Genomic DNA, 22,921 nt, shown 5'->3' with positions numbered 1-22,921 from the left:
GTCCGAGGGGTCCCTGCGGGTAGGATGAGTTAAAGCCGTGGAATCAATTTTTCACGAAGGCACACTGCGTCCGTGATCTGCTCTATCCATACGAAAAGCACTCGATAGCAGAACCATGTCGTCGACAATCAACAAACGCGCCAACACAAACGACGTCGCGCCCTCGAACCCATTGCAATCCGACTTCGACGCCTTATCCAACTCAACGGACGATGACGAGCGTTATCTGGTACGGCAGCAAGAGCTGAAAAGCACACGATGAGAGTCAAGTAAATCCTTGCAACACACTCAGTGAGTTGAAGCAATGCATTCGTGAAACAATTCATAGCACGCCGGTATCTGCGGTTGCACTACATGTCCCACCACCCTCTTGCACTCTCGCCTGAGGAGTGGGCATGGGTCGCGCGGGTTGAGATCAGACGGCATGAACTTGTGCATTCACATGCGCGAAAGGAGATGCTATGACCATCAATCGATGCTTCCCGTTCCTCCGTGATGTTCTGTTGCTGACCTCAAGAAGCGTGCCTTGGGCTATAAGCAGGTATGGGTTGCAATCTAATATCCGGGATGGCAGCATATTAACAACAGCGTAGTCCCTTCATCGACAATGGAAGTTCTTCGAAAGCTTCGCAGCTAGCTTTGGTATACTTGAGCTTCTTCCCGGTCCTCATCTATACGCTGACCATCAGTAGCGGCTCTATATTCGGTCGGCGGCATTCGGACCACCTTCACAATTGGTGTCGGCGCTGGAGGTCCTGCAGCTTACTGGTACATCATACCGACACCATCGCCACAGTCGCAGAACGCTAATCCCTTGTAGGTCAAGCTATGTAATTACCTGCATCTTCGTCTTCATCACAGCCGCTGTCCTGGCTGAGATCTGCTCTGCCCTCCCTGCAGCGGGCTCAATCTACTTCTGGGCTGCCGAAGCTGGTGGACGCCGCTATGGACGATTCTTTGGCTTCATCGTGGCTTGGTGGAGCACGACAGCCTGGACGACCTTCGTAGCAAGCAACTGCCAAGCAGCAGCCAACTTTCTCCTCTCCGAGATCACAGTCTTCGGCCTATCGTTTTCTACCGATGTCAACGATATCAAGTTCCGCGCCGTGCAATGGATAGTGGCTGAGGGCTTCCTCTTCCTCGCCATCAGCATGAACTATCTCGACCCAAAGACCTACAGTCTCATCTTCCGCATTGCCACTGGCATCATCCTGCTCGACTTCTTCCTCAACATCGTTTGGCTACCAATCGCAGTGTCCAAGTCATACGGCTTCCAGGACGCGAAGTATGTCTTCACCCAAACATACAACGAGACAGGCGCACCGCCTGTATGGAATTGGATGCTCAGCTTTTACGTTACTGCTGGCATCCTGGTCGGCTTCGAGGCCAGTGGGCACATCTCTGAAGAAACTAAGAACGCGAGCATCACAGCGGCGCGTGGCATCTTCTGGTCAGCTGTGGCTTCTGCTGTCATTGGCTTTCCTCTGGTCATCCTGTTTCTCTTCTGCCTGCCCGATCTCGACACGTTGTACAATTTCGGAGCACCTCAACCCTTCGTCGAGATCTACGCATTGACTATGGGTAGAGGCGGTCATGTTTTCATGAACGTGGTTTGCATCTTCGGCCTCATCTTCAACACCACCGTCGCTGGTGTCGCCAGCTCTCGACTTATCTGGGCCGTGGCACGAGACGGTGTTTTGCCTTTCTCAGGTTGGATCTCCCAGGTCTCAGCCAAGAAGGAGCCAAAGAACGCTGTCATCGTCATGCACGTCGTCGCTGCTCTCTTGCTCTGCACGATCCTGCCTTCGCCTGTAGCCTTCACATCTCTTGTTTCGGCCGCTGGAGTCCCGACCATCACAGCTTATGCTCTGATCGCCTTCGGCCGCTTCTTCTTGACACCGCATGAGTTCCGTCATGCACGATGGAGCTTGGGCAAGTGGTCTCGTCCCTTCACATTGATCGCGCTGGTATGGAACCTTTACCTCGCCTGCGTTCTGTTCTCGCCTCTTGGATTTCCCGTGACCGGCCAGACGTTCAACTACTCGCCTGTCATCTTTGGCGCTATCACGATCTTTGGCATTGCAACGTATTTCTTGACCCCTGAGGAGAAGTGGCTGCCGAATGCTAGGCTCGGAAAGGTTCATCAGTTGGACGATGAGTACAATAGGGAATAAGTTGCAGCTGTAGGGAGTGAATCGCAGATGTAGAAAGTGGGAAGTGCGGAGCGGTGCCAATGGCATCGCGTACAGGGAACGATCCCACAATGTGCGATGGGGACGAGGGTCGGCAGTACGCAACGAGAACGTTTGTGTTTTTATATCTATGCAAGTGCACAAGTAGGTTTTGTGAAACGTTTTGTGAAACGTTTTGTGAAATGTCTGCAATGGTGGTGGTACTGCATGTCCACAGTCTTCTCTTGCGGTGCTTTGCAAAATGCTTCCGATATCATCGTTCTATTCATCATAAGATCGTGTGATGTGAGCTCGATCGATTGCGCCACTCCTCGGGATTGGTAGGCATCAAAGTCGGCGTGGCTGCCTGGACAATTGCCGTGCAATCGCAGACTAGACGAGCAATCAGTGCGCAGCTTCGGCTTTGGCCGAACTGTTAGCGAGAGGTCTCGCGACAACACATCGTAGCACTGTTGACAAGGCCACGTCCACCCAAACAGTAGTATGTCCACAGGATCAAAGTGCAAAGTCTCTGAAGACCGCGCGTAGTATGCGGCTGCGATCGACGCTGGTTTGGTTCGTGAACTGCGCGAAGTGGACGACGTTGATTGAATCGACGAAGCACACTGATATCATGATGGGAGTTACGAGACCAATACCGGCTCGAATACTTACAGTACTGATAGTACCTGTTGGCGCTGGCGGAGCAATGTATTGTCTACGTTATGGCATGATGCAGCATAAACCCTACATACAACACTCACATCAGGTCCCCGAAATCCCGATATCATTGAACGACGCTTTACTCCGTAACTTTACGAGAGCGATAGAAGTTGAATTACTCCTGTTGATATAGACAGTCAATGTCTAACCAGGAGGAAGCGGCACAACAATATACGCGCCCGACTTATCTAGCACCAACCCACCACTTCCAAGCTACGAAAGCTGATCAAACTGCCTGACCGCCGTCTTCGCCCTCTCCTTCACATCCATATCCGCATCAGCTGTCAAGGCCCTCGCAGCAGCCTCAATCCCCACACTACGCAGCTGCTCAGCCCGCTGACGTGCATCCCTGCGATCCCCATCGTTCTCGATCCATGTCAAGGAGTTGATTGTCCATAGGCACGCCGCTCTTACTTTCCTGTCCTGGTGCGTGAAATGGGGTAGCCAGGTTTTGAGAAGCGTTCGCTGAGCGATGAGCATTTGCTTATGTCGGGGCATGGCGTTGGCGATGTGGGTTAGGATACTGATTGTGCTGTAGATCAGACAACTCGGCCCGTAGACATGACGACCGTGGCTTCCTGTCAAGCGTGCACTCGATGGCAATGGTGCGAGGTGAGCTGTCAAGAGTTCGAATAATTTATTGCTACCGAGTTGTTGCAGTAAGTGGTCGAGCATGGAAGCACAGTCTTCGCCATTGAGCAAGTTACGCACGAAGTCGAGAGCTTGCTCCTGGACCGCGACATCGTCTTGCTTGGCGCGAAGGATTGGATTTTGTTCTTGTTCGCGGACTGACGAGAGGTACTGTCTGCTGTTGAACGTCGAGCTCGATGCGGAGAGTGTTGATCGAAGCTGTGATGCCTGATAGTGCGTGCTAGACGACTCGTCATACATGACTTCGCCATCTTCATCGTGCTCTGCTGGCTCGTCAACGTCCATCGTGGACGGGTTCAGTAACTCGACTTGCTCGCCAGCAGCATTGGGTGTGCTAAGACCAACGCTGACGCCTCCACCATTACTGTGCGATGTCACGATGTCACGATGCTCACCTTCGATAGCGTTGACTAACCAGCCAGAGCCGAGCTCATTCAGAGTCTTGATCTTGATGTCCTTGGGTGAGGACAGCACAAGATGCTTCAAAGCCCACATGCTTGACAGTCGCAGAGCCGCTGAGCTGGTACGCGCGTGACTTGTCAGCGTCCTGATCACGCCCTCGGCGATGAGGTCGTCTCGCATCGGACTGAATTCAAGCAAGAGGTTGGCGCACACGTCTGTCGCCGCCAGCTGTACTTCCGGATCTTGATGGCTAAGCAGCTGGAAGATGGGCTTTGCAACACCAGCATCAATGAGGCTTGTCCGTAGAAGACTGACAGATCGCGACATGGTCTTCGCCGCACGACAAGCAGCCAGTATGACCGGCGTGGTGTTGCCATCCTTCGGCCCAACCTGACCACGGTTCGCCACCAGCTTATCCGCATAATCGGGCGGAAAGGGCTTCAGCGAGTCGATAATGCACGGGACCACGCCAGCTTCAACGATGAGCTTCCTGTGAACATCCTCTCGTTCAGATAATGCAGATAGAGCTTGCAGTGCACCCTGACGGCAGCGCATAGCATGCAGTATCTCCGATGGAAGGCCTTTGCTACCAAGCAGGCAGGTGACAGGCGCAGATGCAGTATCAAGCGCGTTTGTTTTCGGCGCCCACATCGGCTTCGAAAGAGGCACACTGTCGAAGCTCTTCTTCAGTACAGGGCAGACATTCTTGATGGCTCCAGCATCTACAGCAGCGGTCTGCAACTCCTCGAAATCGCGGACCAGCAAAGCCAGAACCTCACACGCCTGTTCCTTCACGAGCAAAGCATCACGATCTCCAGTTCCTATAGCCTCGACCGACTTTGACTCGTTGACCAGCTGAACCATATTCACGGCTAGAGGGACAGCCAGCAAGGACATCTGCTTCTTTCGCTCCCGTGTCTTCTGCACATATTCGCTACGATGACCGCTGTTGAAGGTATCAGTGTCTATGGCATTATTGACCAGAGCAAGCAATTTCAGCGCAGCCAGTCTGTCAGACCCTTGCATCGATCGAGCCAGTACTAGCAGCCAGCTACAGACAGCATTGGCGTGATCCACATCTCCTCCATTCGGCGCATCATCTAGACCGATGGGCCCTTTACGGGTAGGGGTCTGCAGAGCCGCAGCCGCTGGGAAAGCTCGCGAGCTGTACTGATAACTTGTGGTCCCATGCGCCGGGACATGCAAAGAAGGCAGTAGTGGTCCATCTTCCGGAGACACGAAGCCATCCTTGGCGCCAAATCGATGTCGCTGGTCGCTATTCGATCCGCTGATAGCGAACAGTCTCCCGATCACAGATGAGAGGGAAAAGGCATGAGCACGGTAGAGTGAACCAGTGATGATGGTGGATATTGCAGCAAGAATGCTTGGAACGTCTGCAGGTCGTGGTGGCGGCGGTAGTTGGGAAGCACCACCTTGATAGCTAGTTTGACCGGTTGCGACAGCGTGTGCGGCCAACAACGCAGCTAGTGTTTCGAGCAAAGAGGAGTTGGCGACCAGCTCGATCTTGATGGCGTCGCTCGTTGCACAAATAGATATGATGTCCGTGACCAAACGTCGCTGTTGGTGAAGAGCTGGGGTGATGTTCTGCTGAACGAGGATGGCGTGTAGATTGCGTGAGCTCTGTTCACTAAACAAATCCAGAGCAGCCTGTGTGCCAGAATCCAAGACACTTTGAGAGGCAGCCCAACATGATCCAATGTTCTTGATTGTCTGCAATGTAGCGGTTGTGAGCTTGGATGGAGAGTCCGTTGCAAGTGAGCTCATCAAAATGGCTGGGGCGTTTGCTGATAGAAGGGCAAGTATGAAGGCACATCCTCCATTGGCCAGGGTGCCGACGATATTGGTAGCCTGCAATCTCAACTCATCCTCGGGAGTCATGTGCTGTGTGGATGTAGGCGATGAATGTAGGCCGCCTCTGTGCTTGCCTGCTGCCCGCGAACTCGAATTCAAGATGTCGGTAAGTAGACGTATGGCACCATGGTGTACCGCCATCTCCTTGCGCTGATCGTGACCAACGAGATAGTTCTTGAGCCGCCTTAGTGCGGCGATGCGGCCATCGATGGTAGCAGCCTGGCGGACTGCCTCTACGACTTCTGCCATATTGCGCTGATGTGGTTATCTCATGTTCTGCTGACGAGAATGAGAGGACGAAACGACGGATGCGTTGATGATTGCTGTCTGCGTAGGATAAATAATAACGGCAGGCATGAGGCGAAGCGCGGGAAAGGCCGCAGGTTCGACTACGAAATACGAAGCTACTAATAAGCACACACGTGATACAAGGAGAAGGCGTGCGAGCCTGTGGAACTACGTGCTTCACTTTTACGACTTACTGGTAGCGTTGTCGTTAGAAGATGGTATTCGGGTTATTGCTCGCGCGTAAAAATGACATGGTGTTATTATGTACAGTATGCAGCATCGTCAGGCTTTTGATAGAATGGGCAAAGTTATGCATCCGGCCCGGTCTGCCTGCATACGCCGATCTCGCACGTGTCGCAAGGCTGGTGTATGTATCGAGAAAGATCAAATAACCTTTTCCGCATTCTCGACATTATGACGACCATTTTTCCCGCCCGACAATCCACGCGATACTGCTGTACTTCCCCTACTGCTTGAGCCCAGCATAATTCTCCAATTACCCCTCCGCTAGCACCTGCTTCGCCAATTAGAAGAATGAGTGCGGACTTGCCTGACTCGGTCATCATCCAGCCTGCGTTACTCTTGTGCTTCTGGATATGTCTTCCGCTCTGACTTCCACACCATCCGCGCCTTCATCACCTTTCCATATCCCTTCACGCCAGTACTCTTACTCCAGATCGCCCAGGGCATCGCCGCGACTCTACGCAGCCTCGCCCAAACGTGGACCGAGGACCGCGACCCCCACCGCCGCGACGTCGGCTCCAAGACAGCTCAAGGAGCAGCAGCTCGCAGGTAGTGAGCCGGCGGTAGGAGGAGCGTCCAAGGGCTACGTGGATGCCGGCACGCAGTACAGCCCGGACGGATTTCCACCTACCGCTGGTCGCAACGTGGCTGTCTCCACCGCTTCCCAATTACAGCCTCCGGGCTCGGCGGGCAGCGCGAAGAAGAGAAAGGAAAGCGGGCGGTCCGAATCGCCGTCGCGACAGCAGATGAGTGGGGCAGATGAGCCTGCGCGAAGCAGTACTCAGGCAGCAGCCACACCAGGGGAACCTGATGCACGACGAGACCCAAGTGCGGTCGCTACGCCTGAAGCGAATAGTTCTGCTCGACCAGCATCTTCTACAGCAGGTCTACCGCAACGGGCAGCAGCACCGCAAGACCCAGAGCCTGAAGAAGCTCGCTCAACCCATGGCCACTCATCTGCGCCCAAGAGATCTAGACCTGACCCAGCCACAGTCAAACAAATGCCTCGCCAGTACTGGACCTGCAACCCAAAGGACTTAGGTGTACTCATATCCAACATGCTCATGGAACTCATACGGCTGAATGACAGAATACCACTTAGAGATGGACGACTAACTCGTTTCCACTCGCGAGCACCACCTGGAATAAGTGTGCAAGATTACCTCCAACGTCTCATCCAGCACGCAACCCTCTCACCACCAATATTACTCAGCATGGTATATTACATCGATCGGTTGTGTGCGCTATACTCTGCATTCACAATCAACAGTCTAACGGTCCATCGTTTCCTGATCACGGCAGCGACGGTCGCCGCCAAAGGCCTTAGTGACTCCTTCTGGACGAACCCAACCTACGCCAGGATTGGTGGTATTCCTGTCACCGAGCTGGCGACGTTGGAACTCGAATTTCTGCAGAAAGTGCAGTGGAAGATTGTGCCGAAGCCCGAGAATCTGGAGGATTATTATAAGAGTTTAGTCGATCGCACGGAAGGATTTGAGCTTGAGCCGGGAAGTTCTGGGAGTAGTAGTATTGATGAAAGTGAGGGGAGTGGAGGGAGTGCAGACGGAGATGCGGGTGAAGATGCGCAGATGGTTGACAAGCCTGCATGAAACTCACCATGACTGCATTGAGCTGCTCAAGGCTGGTGCTCGTCGAAAAGCAGGCGCCGAAGCTGACTCCTCCGGACGCTCGCATCAGGTCTGCTGAAAGGGATCAGGAGCGCCCTGAATCTTCTCCAAAGTTAAAATGGAAGATTCGAAGCGTTCAGACTCAGATGCGACCTCACGGCGGTATTCTCGAAGAGCCTGGGATCCGAACTCAACATGAAGATGGAGGGCTTGACTGGCCTCGACTATGACTGGCGGTTCATCGTGGACCTATTCGCAGCGTGTCGCGATCCACAAGGTCGGTTGCAAATCTTCAGTCCACTCACAGTCATACTTTTCAGGAACCTAGAGAGAGCACTGGAAGTGTGGCCGAGCAACAGAATATTACTTCGCGACAGCCTCGCGACTCGCCTGCGGGACAACCCACAATCGAATCATTTTGGTGCGTAGCTAAGAGCACGTTCGAGTGAAAATCTGGAATAGCAAGACCCGCCGATTCATGACAGGCTCGGTGCATAATTCAGAGTTTGGGATGAAGTATAGATAATGTTTGAGCGTCGAATTCCTGCATAGCAATGGGCGTTGTAATGAAGACGAAGTACACAAATCACATCTAGAATAAGCTTATCTGACATCCGCTCCACTTGACTCGGAGACATAATTTTCAATTGAGTGCAGCCGGAATGAAATCTTCATTAATTTTGATCCTACCAAGAGCGCCTGATCGACCAAGTAACACTACCAGAATCGAGCTTGTTGGCATCGCGCCTCCCGTAACGAATTGCTCATCTCATCACAATCCCTCTTTCGGCCCACCGAGAACAATCTGCCGCCCTTCGGTCCCGAACTCAGCTGCCTCAGCAAACGGATCAGAAGTATTACCAAGACTATAATACGTGTCGAATCCTGGCAACCACTCGCCAACCCACAGTTGCCACTTCAGTGTCCCATCACGATCAACACCAAGGACGTTAAGCTGATTGTCCGCCCAGGAAGTGATAGCGGGTTGTGTGACGAAGTCGCCTCCTCTCTCCGACCAGCCATTCCAGGTGTTGCTGTTTGGCTCGTAATACTTGTATTGGTAAGAACTCTGATTAACGAATTGTCCAACGAGATCGATACGACCTGGTACCCAGTGCGCGACTTGAGGCGTGTGGGAGAAGTTGCCGCCTAGATTTTCTGTGCCGAAGTGAGATCCTCGCCAATATACGTGGTATAACGTGCCATCCTGCTTCACAGCCCAGAGATCGAGATTCGGGGCTCCCCATGTTGAGGCAGTGGGTGCACCAGTGAATGGACCATCGAACTTCTCCCAGTCTGAGTACGTAGTCCCATCCCAGAATTTATGGAGGATGTCACCTTCAGTCGTTGTCCCGAAGATATCGAAGCGGGTTGTGTTGTCTTAGGCACTGTCAGTGACGAATAAATATAGAAATATGGCGGAGACGACATACTCCAAGCAACGACAGAAGGCACAGAGCTGAAGTTGCCACCGAAGTCTTCCCAGCCTTGCCAATTGCTTCCGTCAAAGTACATGTGCAGGTACGACCCATTCTTCGCCAGTCCAACGACATCGAGACGGCCAGCTCCCCAGGATGCCGCAGAGACAGGACTGACGAACTTCTCGTCGGTTCCATTTTGACCAAGTAGGACTTCATGGTAGGGGTACGGCACCCAGCTCGAATTCTCCAATGAGCCTTGCCAGTTCCAGAATCTGTGGTAGACAGAGCCATTCTTGCCTACGACGAAGTAGTCCAGACGATCAGTACCCCAAGACACGACACTTGGTGTGCCTGCCACTTCGCCAAGGAAGTTCTCGAAACCTGAAGGCTGGAACTGTTGGGCTGTGTGGAATTTGTGCCAGATGGAGGCGTTGGGTGCTACGCCGAAGACGTCGATGCGTTGGTCGCCCCATGAGTTGGCTACGATTGAGGAGGTTGCGAGGGTGGACTATTTTATGTTAGCCTTGATCTTGTTGTGGTGGATGTATGGGATGACTTGCAGCCACTAGCGAGAGCGTTATCAGAGCTAGAGAAGCCATTGTGATTTGCTTCTTGATCGACATCCCCAGAGGAGGGCAGTAGCGAACATATACCTCACTTACGAGATGCTCTCCACACTAGTTGTCCACCTCGCCTCGCCTCGAAGCTCCTCACGATGCATCAGTGGAGCATCTGTAAGCTGCAGATCTTGGTCGCAGTGGTGCAAATGCTCTTCCCACCTCGTACAGCTTCATTAGCAGCGCTGGACATACACGTGGGTCATCTTGCCACATTATGTCGTCTCTACTGTATCGGGCAATGTTGCAATACAACGCCTACTTCGATCCGGTCTGTGTTAGGCAAATGCAAAAGCCATGCACAACGTTTGGCTGAAGCCACCAACAGTACCCCTCATCTCCAACTGAAGTACATCAACAATAATTGCGAGGATTGACATCGCGAAGGAAAGGTGCTGTGGGGTGTGTGAAGATGAGTGCATACCTGCATGCAGCTAGGCAGGCCCGAGTACCCGGCTGGCGCACCGTTCCGACCGTCCCATTGGTGAAGTTTGTGGAGCTATGATTCAATCTACATATCTTGGCGCATAGCTGCAGCCATGCTCGAGCTCCAATCCATACAATTCTACACAGCTACATGGATCTACACATCCACATTCACATCGCGGCCAAGTGGGATGAACTTTCTTCTCGCCTCTTGTGCCTTCTGGCCGGGCTTGAACAGCCCGCTTCGGGTTGGCAGCATAGCTCGGCGATCGAGACTCCTCTTCGCGACAGTGCCGTTGGTCGGGTTCGGTGCGTTCGTGGTGGTGTTGTATGTAGCGTTCAGCGGCAAGAAGTCGCTCTGTATCGTTGCATTACCCTCTCTGAAGGTGCTCTCAGCTGGTCCCACACTCTTGTACCCATGCCATACACTCTCCTTTCCCGTAGCTATATCTTGACCGTTGATAGCTCTTTCAAACATCTCGAGAGCAACAACTGGTTGGTAGAAGGGGACTTCATGGCCACTCTCGTAGATCCTGACAAACGCAAAGTTTCCGGATTGCTTGGCTTGGCCGTGAATAATATCGTCCGAAGTGCTAATATTTTCGAACCCTGCTGTTCCATAGCCAGGTGCCTCGACGAGCTCAGCAACCACTTGGCCGCCGATGTAGTTGCAGTTGTAGTCACTGTCACCCCAATAAACAGCCACGTAGACGCCTTGTTGTAGTAGGCATTGGAGGGCTTCAATGGTGCCAATTTTGCCTCCTGGCACCTCGCGATCATCATCGCCTGTGGTTCCGAACGCGGTCCCGACTGTACTGGACGACTCTGAGTAGTTCACGAATGCTCCTATAGCCTGCTGCACTTTTGGCGTATTCAGATAGTCTGCGAAGAAGCCGTACGGAAAAGGGTCAGGCATATCGTTGGTCGACAGCTCACGGATGTCGTACTCGTCTCTGAGAGCAATATTATCGAGTACTGCCTCGACGTTATTGGCACAGAAGCTATCAGCGACACTACAAACTTCGTTGATAGAAGTCCGGTAGCAGTCGACGGTCTGATCGTAGCAGTTACCGGGACCGTACAGAGCGTTGTACATCATGTCTTGGACACTGGCGTTGAACGGAGAATAATCGTATGGATTGCCAGGATATACCGTGTAATTGTAGTAGGCTTGGTATTGTACCAGGGGATCATACCAGCCGTTGCCGATGAGGAGAGTGCTGAGTTTGATGTAGTGGGCACCAGGAAGCTTGCCAGACTCGATCAGGGTGTTCTGCTGCTCCAGATACTGAGATTATCGTAGTCAGCTTACAGCTAGATTTGTGTGAATCCATCCCACTGTACCTCGTTAAAAATTGGACCGTAATGGCCACCTGTACACTTCACGTCAGTAAGGACTCATGTGGGATACCAGATTGTAACTTACCATAGCTCTCCGTCGCAAAGTTGAACTCATGCCTCGAATACTGCGGGAAGGCACCAAAAAACCCTTGTAGCGTCTTCCACATCGATGGTGCCGCGGCGGCAGTCGAGTTGGCAGTGTCCGTCAAGTTTGGGGCAGAGTATGTGCCGCAGGTACCTAGATCTTCTGCGTAGTCGGGGCAGGTAGCGTTGGGAAGCTGTACTATGTTGCCGCTGTCGGAAACATAGGCAGAAACCGGAACCGAGTACGAGAATCCGACCTGAGCTGGGTGGTCGATAAACAGCATGTTGGAGACGTTACTAGGCTGATCAGCACAGTACTCTTCTCGTAAAATGATACAACCACTTACTTCCAAGAGTACGGGTTGAAGTATATCTCTCCGTCAGCTCCCACTCCGCAGGGGCCCAACTCCTGGAACAGTCCAATCATGCTGCTAGAGCCAGGCCCTCCGTTAATCCAGATCGAAAGTGGAGCAGATTCTGGGTCGCCATTGCGAGTCTCAAAGAACCACCAAAAAATATGTTGTCCATCTTCGATGTCGACGTAGCCACTATAGCTCTTCACCCCAGGAGTAAGCTCACAGATGCCTTCAGGCACCTCTTTGTATCGCACCGGCAGGTCCAAGAAGCCCTTGGTCTTTATTAGGTCCGTTGGAGCAGGCACGAACTGTGCTACACTCCTCGCAGCACCCAAGGCCAAGGCGGCGACGATAGTGGTCCACATCTCCACGAGAAAGCTGTAGCGGCTCAAGCTGGTTCCAGGCGAGGTTTTACTCTTATTTGATCGCTTGCCTTGTTCACGATATGACGATAGTCGAGGTCGCGTGCCTGAGAGAAATGATCTGAAGAAAGTAGAATACTTGCCTGAGAGGACTGCACCTTTTCCTCTACTGACCTCGTACAACAACATCGTCATCGCACATCGGAGGATGGATGCAAGCAGACTAGACTTGAATGTTGTTGATTCACCTGCTGTTTGGGTACAAGTGCTGAAGGATGACTGATAAGAAGTCCGGTCAAAGCGGAGTGAAGTGGAGACGCCCAAAGGGCCCGCGCCTTGACGGACGTAACAATGAACACGGCCGAATGTACAGGTCGTTCTCCTGCCATGATGTGCGCGGCGGCGTGCCTCTGACCATGAAAAGGCTCGTGTTTACGCATACGGGTATCGGTCTTGAGCCGTAAGCTTCCTCGGCAACGCGCAGAGGCTCGCTTAGTCCCTTGTTCGAACTCTCGTCGTGGTTGCTAGCTCTCGAGTACTGTAATTGATTACCGTGGTCAGATGACAGGAGGCATGTGTCTGATGAGGGACAGTCGACAAATGTAGTGTAACGGTGCCGGGGCTAGCAAGGTAAGGTATGGCTTGATATCTTATATTCCTGACCTTGCTTGAACTTGGTGAGGTGATACAGACTGCAGAGCTACGAGACTCCCAGGCTCCCAGCCATTAGATATCAATGTCGCCAAACCTGGTTCCAACCAAAGAGATCCTCTAGTATGCATACACATCTATAGAATATCCTACAACTTCGCCCTCGGTACGCTCTGGCTGTTGACCTCCGCATACATCTCATCCAACATAGCCCGAAACTTCTTCGCCGTCTGCGGCCTCTTCAGCTTGAGACTACAATATACTAGTCAGCAAAACGCCTCATCCAACCAGCAATCACCCAAAAACTTACGTGGGAGTCAACAGCTCATTCTCAATCGAAAACGGCTCATTCAGCAGCCGCACCGCCTTAACATGCTCATAGCTATTAAACTTGGCTTTCTTCCCCGTCCTCTCCATCTCCTTCAACACCGCCTTCCGCACCTTATCCTCTGCCGCCGCCGCCTCCAACGCCTTGATATCCGCTGCATCGATCTGCTTGCCGAGGACTTTACTCACAAACCCCGCGAATAGATCCGCCTGTATACCGAAGATAGCGACGAGATTCGACTGCGTGCTATCGCCGTGCACATATGCTTGTGCGAGCCAGGGCAGATTTCCGAGATACACATTCTCTATCCGCTCCGGGGAGATGTATTCGCCCTGTGCAAGCTTGAGCACATTCTTCACCCGATCGACAATCCTGAAACCACCTTGCTCATCAATAGCGCAAATATCGCCCGTACGGAACCACCCATCTTCGGTGAAAGCTTTCTTCGTATCCGCTTCATTCTTATAGTACTCCTTGAACACATTCGGCCCACGAACTAGTAGCTCACCACGCGGGTGCGGTTTATCCGATGACAAGTAGTCCATATCCGGCACATCTTGTAAGCACAGCTCGACGCAAGGCGCCACGCCACCAGTGCTACCTGAAGCGAAATCAGTTGGTCCTTGTGATGAAGCTATCGCGTAAGTCTCCGTCAAGCCATACCCCTGAGCGAAGTGGTTCGAGAAGACGACGCGCAAGAATTGATGGAGTGCGGGATCGATAGGCGCAGAGCCAGAAAGCATGAATCTCGTCCTGTCCATACCTAGCGCGGCGCTGACCTTCTTCGCCCATATGCGATCGTAGAGGAAGTGGCGGTTGGTAGCCTTGCCGGGTTCGGCATTCTTGAGGTTCGCGAGCTTCGTCTGCACGATATGACGGGATAAAGAGCCCTTGAAACCTGGCGCCTCTATCGTCTGAGCCTTGATCGCACCACCGAAGCGATTGAACAGTCGCGGGACACTATTGAAAAGTGTTGGCCGTAGGAGCTTGATATCCTCCACCAATTCAATGATGCTGCCGTGGAAGTAGCCGATCGATGTACCCGCCCATAAACTAGTCTGTTCGGTTACACGCTCGTAGATGTGGGCAAGCGGTAGATACGAGCACATGACATCGTTTTGGCCGAGCTTGGTGACCGTCATAACAGCAGATACGGCAGAGACAGCATTTGCGTGGGTGAGAAGGACGCCCTTGGGATTACCAGTAGTACCAGAAGTGTAGTTGATCGTCACAATATCCTGCGGTCGCGGAGCGTGATACGGTCGCGGTGTTGCCTCGCCCAAAGCCTCCACATCCTCAATGTAGTGTATCTGAATACCATGCTGCGCAGCAATAGCATTCAACAAATCCTTCTTCGACGTCCCAGCCAGCTCTTCTCCATTGGACAGCGGATCCAAACAAACGATGATCTTCAACGAAGGACATCTCGGGGCCAGCTTCAGGAGCGTCGGAATATGATTGATCGAAGCGCAGACTGAAGTCAACTCCGCGTGATTGATGATATACTCCGTCGTATCAGGCCCTAGTGTATCATATATCGAGACAGTGTACAGCGACTGCGACACACATCCTAGATCGCAAATCTGCCACTCCGGTCGATTCTGACACCACAGACCAACACCATGCTGTGTACCATTGATCCCCATCCGCTCCAACAATGTCACAAGACCCGCTCCGAAATTGGCTCTCCTCTTCTGCACCTCGCCGTACGTCTGCCAGACATAGCCGCCATAGATCTTGGTAGTAGGATCATAAGGTCGATGTCCGAGGCACCGTCTATTCGGTCTAATCTTCGCGCTCTGCTCGAAGAGCTCGTGGATCGTGGTCACGGCAGGATCGAGGGTGTGCAGCAAGCCATCCTGTCGTCTCCAATGCCGGTAGACTGGACTCCTACCAGGCTGCTGGGAGCCAGACAAGGGTAGACTGTATGGTGCTCCTGGTGGTGGTGGTGCATGTACCTTCGCGGCCTCGTTCAAGGCCAAGGCACTCATGGTTGTGCGATGAGACTGTGTTGCTGATGGAGTGGTAGCACGAGGTGCAAGGCGGGTCGCTGCAGGATGGTGTGCGGACGGTCTAAATCAATATGGGCGTGCGAGTCGATTGTCTGATGCAAGATGCAGGAAGAACACAGTAACGACAGTGTAAAGTACGAACGAAAGATCACTTGACCATGGGCGGCGTAATAAAATGCGCTGTGATGTGGTAGATGTGGTCCGGCGACTCCGTAGTCGTCAGACACGGCTGAAGGCCCCGAAACAATGATGTCGCCCGAGGCCTCGGTTGGCATCTTTCTCTAGCGCATGTACGAAATTCATTATTCTCGCCTGCGTCCGACAAATGCAATGCTAGTATGCGGGGCCACGCGATCCGGGTAGACGAAGAGATATCACAACAAACACTTCACCATAAGCTGGAGAAATGACGGCGGTACAGTCAACTGTACATAGATTCCTGCAAAAATAAGATCTTAGGATCTGCTGCGCATGTGGCAAGAAGGTTTCACATGTGAAGAGACAAGGATGAGCAGGAAAGCTTCTTCTGCCACGCCTCGGTATCTTTTGGAGCTATGGCCTGCTGTATGAACCTGAACATCTTCACTGTTGTATTAACACCGCAAGGACCTGGTGGCAGTGTGAGGCCACAAGCTAGCAACGACTCCTGCGAGACCAGCTGAAGGCCTCGCAATCTCCAGCAGACCTTCGCGCACTTCACATCAGCTCAGGTGGCACCACCAATGTCAGCTTTAACACTGGTATCGCCATTCTTCTCCGCATTCTCCTTCTTCCCATCCTCCTCCGGCTTCGTCGCAGCATTCTTGAAAGACTGCTCGAAATCCGCAATAATGTCGTCGATATGCTCGTTGCCAACAGATATCCTGATAAGGTCCTACAACAAGTCAGCATGAAGCACACCACCAAACAACTTCTGAGCACTTACATCAGTGACGCCACTGCTAGTCTTCTCCTCATCGCTCAACTGCTCATGCGTCGTAGTCCAAGGATGAATCGCCAACGTCTTCGAATCACCCACATTCGCCAAGTTTGAAATCAGCTTGAAGCCATCCACGACCTGACTACCAGCCTTCTCCCCACCCTTGACACCAAACGATAGCACGCCGCCAAACCCACGAGGCAAGTATTTCTTCGCCAACTGGTGGCTCTTGTGGCTTTCGAGCCCAGGATAGCTGACCCACGCCACATTCTCGTTCTTCTCCAGCCAGTTGGCAAGCTTCAGTGCATTGTACGCATGCCTTTCGCATCGCAGACTGAGGGTCTCGACGCCGAGGAGAAGCTGCTGAGCCGCGAATGGGTTGAGTGCCGCGCCAAGATCACGCATGATCTCGACCCGTAGTCGGACAATGAAAGTGATGGCGCCAAAAGTATCCCAAAATTTGAGACCATGGTATCCATTCGAAGGCTCAGTCATCTGCGGGAACCGCTTGCGAGCCTCAGGAGTACCCCAATCGAACTTGCCCGAGTCGACAACGACACCACCAATCGTAGTACCATGTCCACCAATCCACTTGGTCGCCGAATGCACAATAATATCCGCACCGTGATCGATAGGCCTGACGAAATACCCACCCGCACCAAAAGTATTGTCCACAATCACCGGCACACCCGCCTCATGCGCGACCTTGACAATCGCCTCGAAATCCGGGACATTGTACCTCGGATTCCCAATGGACTCGACATAAACAGCCTTAGTCTTCTCATCAATCACCTTCCGAAACTCCTCGGGATCATCCCCATTCACAAACTTCGTATTCACCCCCAAACGTGGGAAAAACACTTTAAACTGATTATACGTGCCTCCGTACAAATTCGACGTCGACACGATATTATCCCCCGCATGAGCCAGAGCAGCCACAGCCATGAACTGAGCCGATTGGCCGGAGGAGGTTGCGAGGGCCGCCACACCACCTTCGAGAGCCGCGATGCGTTTCTCGAGCACGTCGACGGTCGGGTTCATGAGACGGGAGTAGATGTTGCCGGGTTCCTTGAGGCCGAAGAGCCGCGCGCCGTGAGCCGAGTCATCGAAGACGAAGGAGGTGGTGGCATAGATGGGTACGGCTCGGGATTTGGTGGTTGGGTCTGGTTCCTGGCCTGTGTTATTTTGTCAGTACCGTACTCGTAGTCTTGTGAGATATGCGAGCCATTGATCTATTACCTGCGTGCAGCTGCAGCGTCTCGAACTTGGGCACGATCTCCTCTCCTCCCATCTTGACGATTTGTTCCTGTAGTTGCTGGAGTCTACAAAGTGACTTCGTTCTCGGCATACGCTCCTCGTGTTATAATTGTTTTGCTACTGTCACGTCGGGGGTAAAGAAGGCAAGCAAGTCCTCTGGAATCAATTCAATGGGAAATCAACAGACGACCCCACCAAAGAAACATAGAAATGGCATGGCACGCGTGGGCGACTGCGGGGTTGCATTGAAGTGCTGAATGACGCGATTTAAGCGATGCCGTTTTGGATGAAATTTCATTGTGCGCGAGACAGCATTCCTTTTGGCCTTTTGGCGAGGTTGTGTCTGGCCTTTGCGATCTGCAAGTCCCATCGTGCAGACTGGTTGACTTGTTCATCTTTTGCCAGCACGTCAGCAGCCACCGAAATGTGACCATACTCATGCACAATACTTCTTCTCAATTTCCGAACATCTTCCGCCTGTCCTCTTCACCCGTGATCTCCAATGGCCTCACCAGTACTCGCATCCTGCTTTGCTTCAGCAGTACTGTCCATAACAACCACCTTAGTCGTCCGCACATCTCTAATAACCTCTACAATCATCCCACTGCTTTCGTAATACGTCTCACACATAACAGCATCAGCTCCACCAACCTTGGCACTGCCATCTTCATTGCTACCAAGATCTGGCAGAATGTCGACGATTGGTAATGAATGCCTTCCAACTGCGATCGGAATAAGCATCAGCTTCAATACCGTAGGCTCGTCGTCGTCTTTGGGTGTAAAGCGGACCCGTCGTGGTCCACCGAGAAGCCAGGTGTCCGGATCGGCCTGAATATCGACAATGAAGCTCTGCAAAGCAGCCGTCCCTCTAACCTTCTGGCCGAGCAGTCTAACTGCTGACCACCCATTGCTATGTCTCAATCGTAGCTCGGCATTGATAGGCTTCCCAATCTTCGTAATCGAGGTATGAGTGTCACCAGCAGCAGGATCGATATCGAGTGATAACGCAGCGCCGAACACCATATCAAGCGTAGGCACCTCGACCGACAAAGTGATCCACCTTTGCAGCCTCTGGGCCATTGGACTTTTATAGTCGATAGGCAGACTTGTGTGTTGCTTATGCCATGCTCGCAGCCACTCATCCAGCTGATCACGCACCATGGAAGGCAAAACCACCACAACCTCATGCCAAGCAATATCTTCGAACGCCGGCATCTTGACCTGATTCAGCGCAACAGCCTTGAACAGGTCCATATTCGACAAGTGATCTTTGCACCGCTGCGTCATAAGCGGTAGCAATAATCTAGAGAAAGCACCATAATCACTATCCTGCAACGACAGCGCAAGCCGTTCACGCATCATCTCGGTGAGCAGCTCTTCAGTGGATATATATCGCAAGCTGAGCGACAAAGCAGCGTCATGCTTGCTCATCTGCTTCTTCTCCATAGTTTTCGTGGTGATCTTATACAGCAGCGAAGCCGAACTCGCACTATGCACAGTCAAGATGTCACTGCTAGCGAGCGGCGTCACAGCATACACACTCGACTCCTTGAGTGTGCTGTTCGTGATCACTATAGGCGCAGTATGTGCCGTGCGGACCGTGAACCTGGAGAAGAGAGTATCGAGGCGGAAATTGTCGTCCACGTCGACGTCTAGTGGTAGTTCATGTCGTCTCGTGACAAGATCGGATAAACAGAAAGATCCTTGCGCGGTCTCGTAGCGCACTTCCAGACGAATGGAAATGTCCGATGTTGCACTCTCGCACGTATATGGTATTTTGACCACTGCAGTCTCATCTCGAGCAAGCTCGGAGAGCGAGATATGTCCACTCTTCTGCTCGGTCGAGTCGTCACGAGCAATTCCCTCGAAAGTCGCAGTGGCTAGATGTAATCGCAGACCAGCAGATGTCGGTTTGACCTTCACAGTGATACCCTGGATTTCGTTCCAGCCGCTGCTGAGAGTCAGAAGTATATGCCGCGGCTTATCAAGATATATATTCTTAGCCAAGGTGACCTGACAGTCGAAAGCTTGCTGCGCCGGGTACAAAAACACCAGTGGTACCATATCGTCAGATGCAGGACGCTGCGCTGTCAATACATCTTCGCCGTTGATCTGCAAGGCAGGTTCTCTTTTCCTCGAAAAGTCATGCGTGAAGCACAACTTCCCAGCTCGGAATGTGAGTCGATCAGCCGAGAAAGCGCCTAAGCATGTTGTATCCGACAGGAGATCCAGCTTCATCAGCCCATGCCGTATACCTACTGGTCGTCCATTGACAAGTATGATGTCTTGTTTCGGATCCTTGATGCCTGCGAGACGTAGACTGATCTCGTCGATCGCGAACTCTTCGTCAAGGACACTCCGGAAATGCAGACGAAGCGCGAAGCCATCCTTCTCCTCCAGGTGTGTGATGTCTCGCTCCAGGCGTAAGTCCGTGAAGAAATCGTCTACAGACAGTGCCTGCTCCTTGTCCAGATCGGAAGAAGCTTCGATCGCGCGCTGCATCGAAATATCCACACCACTACCGCTGCCAAAGGACGATACGGAAAAGTCAAGCATTATTGGATGTTTACTAGCCAACCTCACCCCCGCCATCCTACCCAAGCACTTGAGCATAGTCTTAAGATACACCTCCATCGACCCGAGCTGCCGCAGAACATCAGCATAGACGGTCAACAAACGCTGCTCGGTATCGTTCCAGCCGCCCGTCTCATGGTCGGGCAGTAAGTGCTTCAGAAAAGTCTCAGCACTGGTGAGGTCGCCTTGCTGACGCTTGAGCATTGCGAGGTCGCCAACAATGGCATCCACGGATTTAGTCTGGGTAGCGAGAGCATAGTAGCGCATAGCTTGGTCGCAGAGTTGCTCGAAGGCGGTCCGGAAAGTCTTTTCCGTGTGTAGCTGCAAGTCGAGCGTACTCGATAGCATTGCAGACAACACTGCAGAATCTTCTCCCTCCTTTTCAGCTGCGGCCACCGCTTCTGTCTCCTCCTCAGCTTCATGATCATCATCCACATCAACCTCCTCAACAACATCCTGAGACTCAGCCTTCAATGCCGACCAACCAGCCCGCCACCCGCGAATCTCAGCCAGCTGTTCCAGCACTTTTCGCTGCATCATAACAAGCTCAGCCCGGTAGTTCGCAAGTTCCGGTAGACCAGGAATATCAGCACCCTGCCCACCCGCAATTTCTTTCCCCGCGCTCGCTGGCGGACTGCCAATGCTCTCAGCAATCACACTAGCCGGCCGCCGCAACTCAGGGGCAGATTTGCGTATCGTGATGAGACTGCTTTGGCGTTGTGGGTACGGATTCGCTCCAGTAGCGAAGTCGAACTCGGATCGCTTGGGCTTGAACGGCGAGCCGTTTGCGACGGGCTTCGCATCAGCCTGAGTAAGTGCAAGCACCGGCGCAGATGTCTCCGCGAGAACATATTCAGCCACGGCATACATCCAGGAGCAGACCAGCGAGGCCATGTCGCGTGGAAGGATTGATTCTCCTGTATGATCGCGTCTGGCAATCAAGTCTTGCCGTAACGTCCGAGCGTTGTTGTGGATGAAAGTCGATGCGCGCCAGCACACCTCAGACATCAGAACTAAATCCTCACCGCCTTCCTTCAACGAGCTCGCGCCCATCTCAGCGCGCGCCGCATGAGTATTGGCGAGCCGCAAGATGAGCGCTTGTTGGCGAGAGAACATGTACGAGAAGAAGTCGAATACGGAGATATCGCTGCGCACGATCTTCTCGCGGTAGTCCTTATCAAACAGGCGTGAAGAATCCGAGTCAACATGAAACGTTCCTTCGTCGTGACTCCCATTCACCCCATTTTTGTCAAGTATCCTCGCCTCGATATCATCCGTGAAAGCCGCAAATCTCGTTGCAGTCCCATCAGCCTGTCCAGAAGCCAGCTCCCGAACCGCAGTCTCTAGTCCAAACAACAGTTCATCGTATATCGCTAATGCATCCTCCACCAGGCCGATACTCTCCAGCGCCTTGGCCAGACCCTCTTTGTGAATGAAGAAAGTGCAGAAGTTCCAGCCCGGTAATGATCGTCGTGCTTCCTGATCAGCAATATCTGCTTCGTACTTCCGCACGCGCGTATCGAACGGTCCGAGGAGCATGACCTTGAATTTGTCCATGAGGTCTTTCCATGCCAGTTCGCGTTCCTGTAGGGTCTCCTCGAGCGTTGTGGCGACAGCTGGGGTTGGCAGTAAGTCCGGCGAGACATCGCTCTTCTGCAATCGGATCTGAGAGACTCGGTCCTGACCCGTCTTGCTGGATTCATTGAAATCTGCTCGAAGTCTGTCGAAGACGGTGCCTTTGCTCTTACCAGGAATCTTGATGTTGCTCGTCTTCCTCTCCTTCAACTCATCCGGCGCTCTTGTCGACTCTCGCCATCGTGGCTCGCTCGCAGCAACTGTGTCCGGGATGACAACATGCAGTATCATCCACTCGAACGCATCATGCTCCTCTCCTCTCTTTCCCTCCGTCTGCGTATTCTCTCGAATCCACTCTCGTATCCGTTTCCGCTCCGTCTCCTTATACGTATCCTTGTCGTCACATCGTAAAATATAAATCTTGAGGTAGGGTGAGGTCTTCAACCCTGGAATCTGGTGCCGTCTTTGCTTGGGCGCATCTTTGCGGTCGTCCTTGCCTCCTCGGAGTATATCGAAGCTTGAGGAAGGTCCAGTGGAGTCGAAGCGTTGAATCGGTGGTCGTAGATTGGTTTGGGTGTACTTGTCTGCGACGAACTCGACGTGGAGCTGTCTGATTTGGCGCAAAGGTCTGGATGGGGACTGCCAGTTGAGATTGCGAAGTGGTAGACGATCCGCTATGCTTCGTGATACCAGTGGGAAGACGCCGGATGGGTCATGATATTCCACTGTTCATGATCAGCCTTTCCTTATATCATTGTCGTATGTGGGCAGATCCTACCAGTGACCTTGGAGCTCGAAGACGCAGCTTCCACTACTCGAGCGGCCATATCTCGACTCGTGGTGCTTGATCTGCTGCATGGCTTCTATGAAGACTCATTCCGTGTCACCGCGAAGTCAACACAGTCACTGCCTAACGATCAGTCAATACAACACCTTGTCGTGGTATACATTGGTTATGCTTTAACATTGAACAAGGGTCAAACCAATTCCAATGCCTCGTTCGGCAGCCAACGGCCACTC

General features: G+C 52.6%; 8 protein-coding genes across 8 annotated transcripts; 2 read left to right on the top strand and 6 right to left on the bottom strand.

The window, feature by feature from the left end:
* Window positions 1-115: 115 nt before the first annotated feature.
* Window positions 116-2,174, top strand: LTS14_010129 (uncharacterized protein; the record flags this gene model as incomplete). Its single annotated transcript, XM_064842806.1, has 5 exons — window positions 116-229; window positions 518-541; window positions 594-642; window positions 690-768; window positions 821-2,174. 5 exons carry the CDS (start codon window positions 116-118, stop codon window positions 2,172-2,174), a joined length of 1,620 nt encoding a protein of 539 aa, XP_064689626.1.
* A 933-nt stretch (window positions 2,175-3,107) lies between these two features.
* Window positions 3,108-6,068, bottom strand: LTS14_010128 (uncharacterized protein; the record flags this gene model as incomplete). Its single annotated transcript, XM_064842805.1, has 1 exon — window positions 3,108-6,068. One exon carries the CDS (start codon window positions 6,066-6,068, stop codon window positions 3,108-3,110), a length of 2,961 nt encoding a protein of 986 aa, XP_064689625.1.
* A 573-nt stretch (window positions 6,069-6,641) lies between these two features.
* PHO80 (Pho80p cyclin) lies at window positions 6,642-7,960 on the top strand (the record flags this gene model as incomplete). Its single annotated transcript, XM_064842804.1, has 2 exons — window positions 6,642-6,645; window positions 6,678-7,960. The coding sequence occupies 2 exons, from the start codon at window positions 6,642-6,644 to the stop codon at window positions 7,958-7,960; spliced, it is 1,287 nt and encodes a 428-aa protein (XP_064689624.1).
* Window positions 7,961-8,750: 790 nt separating this feature from the next.
* Window positions 8,751-10,232, bottom strand: LTS14_010126 (uncharacterized protein; the record flags this gene model as incomplete). Its single annotated transcript, XM_064842803.1, has 3 exons — window positions 8,751-9,358; window positions 9,412-9,907; window positions 10,212-10,232. The coding sequence occupies 3 exons, from the start codon at window positions 10,230-10,232 to the stop codon at window positions 8,751-8,753; spliced, it is 1,125 nt and encodes a 374-aa protein (XP_064689623.1).
* A 367-nt stretch (window positions 10,233-10,599) lies between these two features.
* Window positions 10,600-12,774, bottom strand: LTS14_010125 (uncharacterized protein; the record flags this gene model as incomplete). The annotated part of the gene is made up of 4 exons (XM_064842802.1): window positions 10,600-11,730; window positions 11,787-11,815; window positions 11,869-12,164; window positions 12,215-12,774. 4 exons carry the CDS (start codon window positions 12,772-12,774, stop codon window positions 10,600-10,602), a joined length of 2,016 nt encoding a protein of 671 aa, XP_064689622.1.
* Window positions 12,775-13,385: 611 nt separating this feature from the next.
* On the bottom strand, window positions 13,386-15,555 carry FAA2 (medium-chain fatty acid-CoA ligase faa2; the record flags this gene model as incomplete). Its single annotated transcript, XM_064842801.1, has 2 exons — window positions 13,386-13,488; window positions 13,547-15,555. 2 exons carry the CDS (start codon window positions 15,553-15,555, stop codon window positions 13,386-13,388), a joined length of 2,112 nt encoding a protein of 703 aa, XP_064689621.1.
* Window positions 15,556-16,282: 727 nt separating this feature from the next.
* On the bottom strand, window positions 16,283-17,786 carry MET15 (Homocysteine/cysteine synthase; the record flags this gene model as incomplete). Its single annotated transcript, XM_064842800.1, has 3 exons — window positions 16,283-16,450; window positions 16,502-17,670; window positions 17,735-17,786. 3 exons carry the CDS (start codon window positions 17,784-17,786, stop codon window positions 16,283-16,285), a joined length of 1,389 nt encoding a protein of 462 aa, XP_064689620.1.
* Window positions 17,787-18,238: 452 nt separating this feature from the next.
* LTS14_010122 (uncharacterized protein) lies at window positions 18,239-22,728 on the bottom strand (the record flags this gene model as incomplete). The annotated part of the gene is made up of 2 exons (XM_064842799.1): window positions 18,239-22,626; window positions 22,680-22,728. 2 exons carry the CDS (start codon window positions 22,726-22,728, stop codon window positions 18,239-18,241), a joined length of 4,437 nt encoding a protein of 1,478 aa, XP_064689619.1.
* Between the last annotated feature and the right edge of the window lie 193 nt (window positions 22,729-22,921).

Source organism: Recurvomyces mirabilis (genome assembly GCF_035927965.1).
Source record: "Recurvomyces mirabilis strain CCFEE 5264 chromosome Unknown scaffold_37, whole genome shotgun sequence".
Classification (NCBI taxonomy): domain Eukaryota; kingdom Fungi; phylum Ascomycota; class Dothideomycetes; order Mycosphaerellales; family Teratosphaeriaceae; genus Recurvomyces; species Recurvomyces mirabilis.
This window is presented reverse-complemented; position numbering and strand designations above follow the sequence as displayed.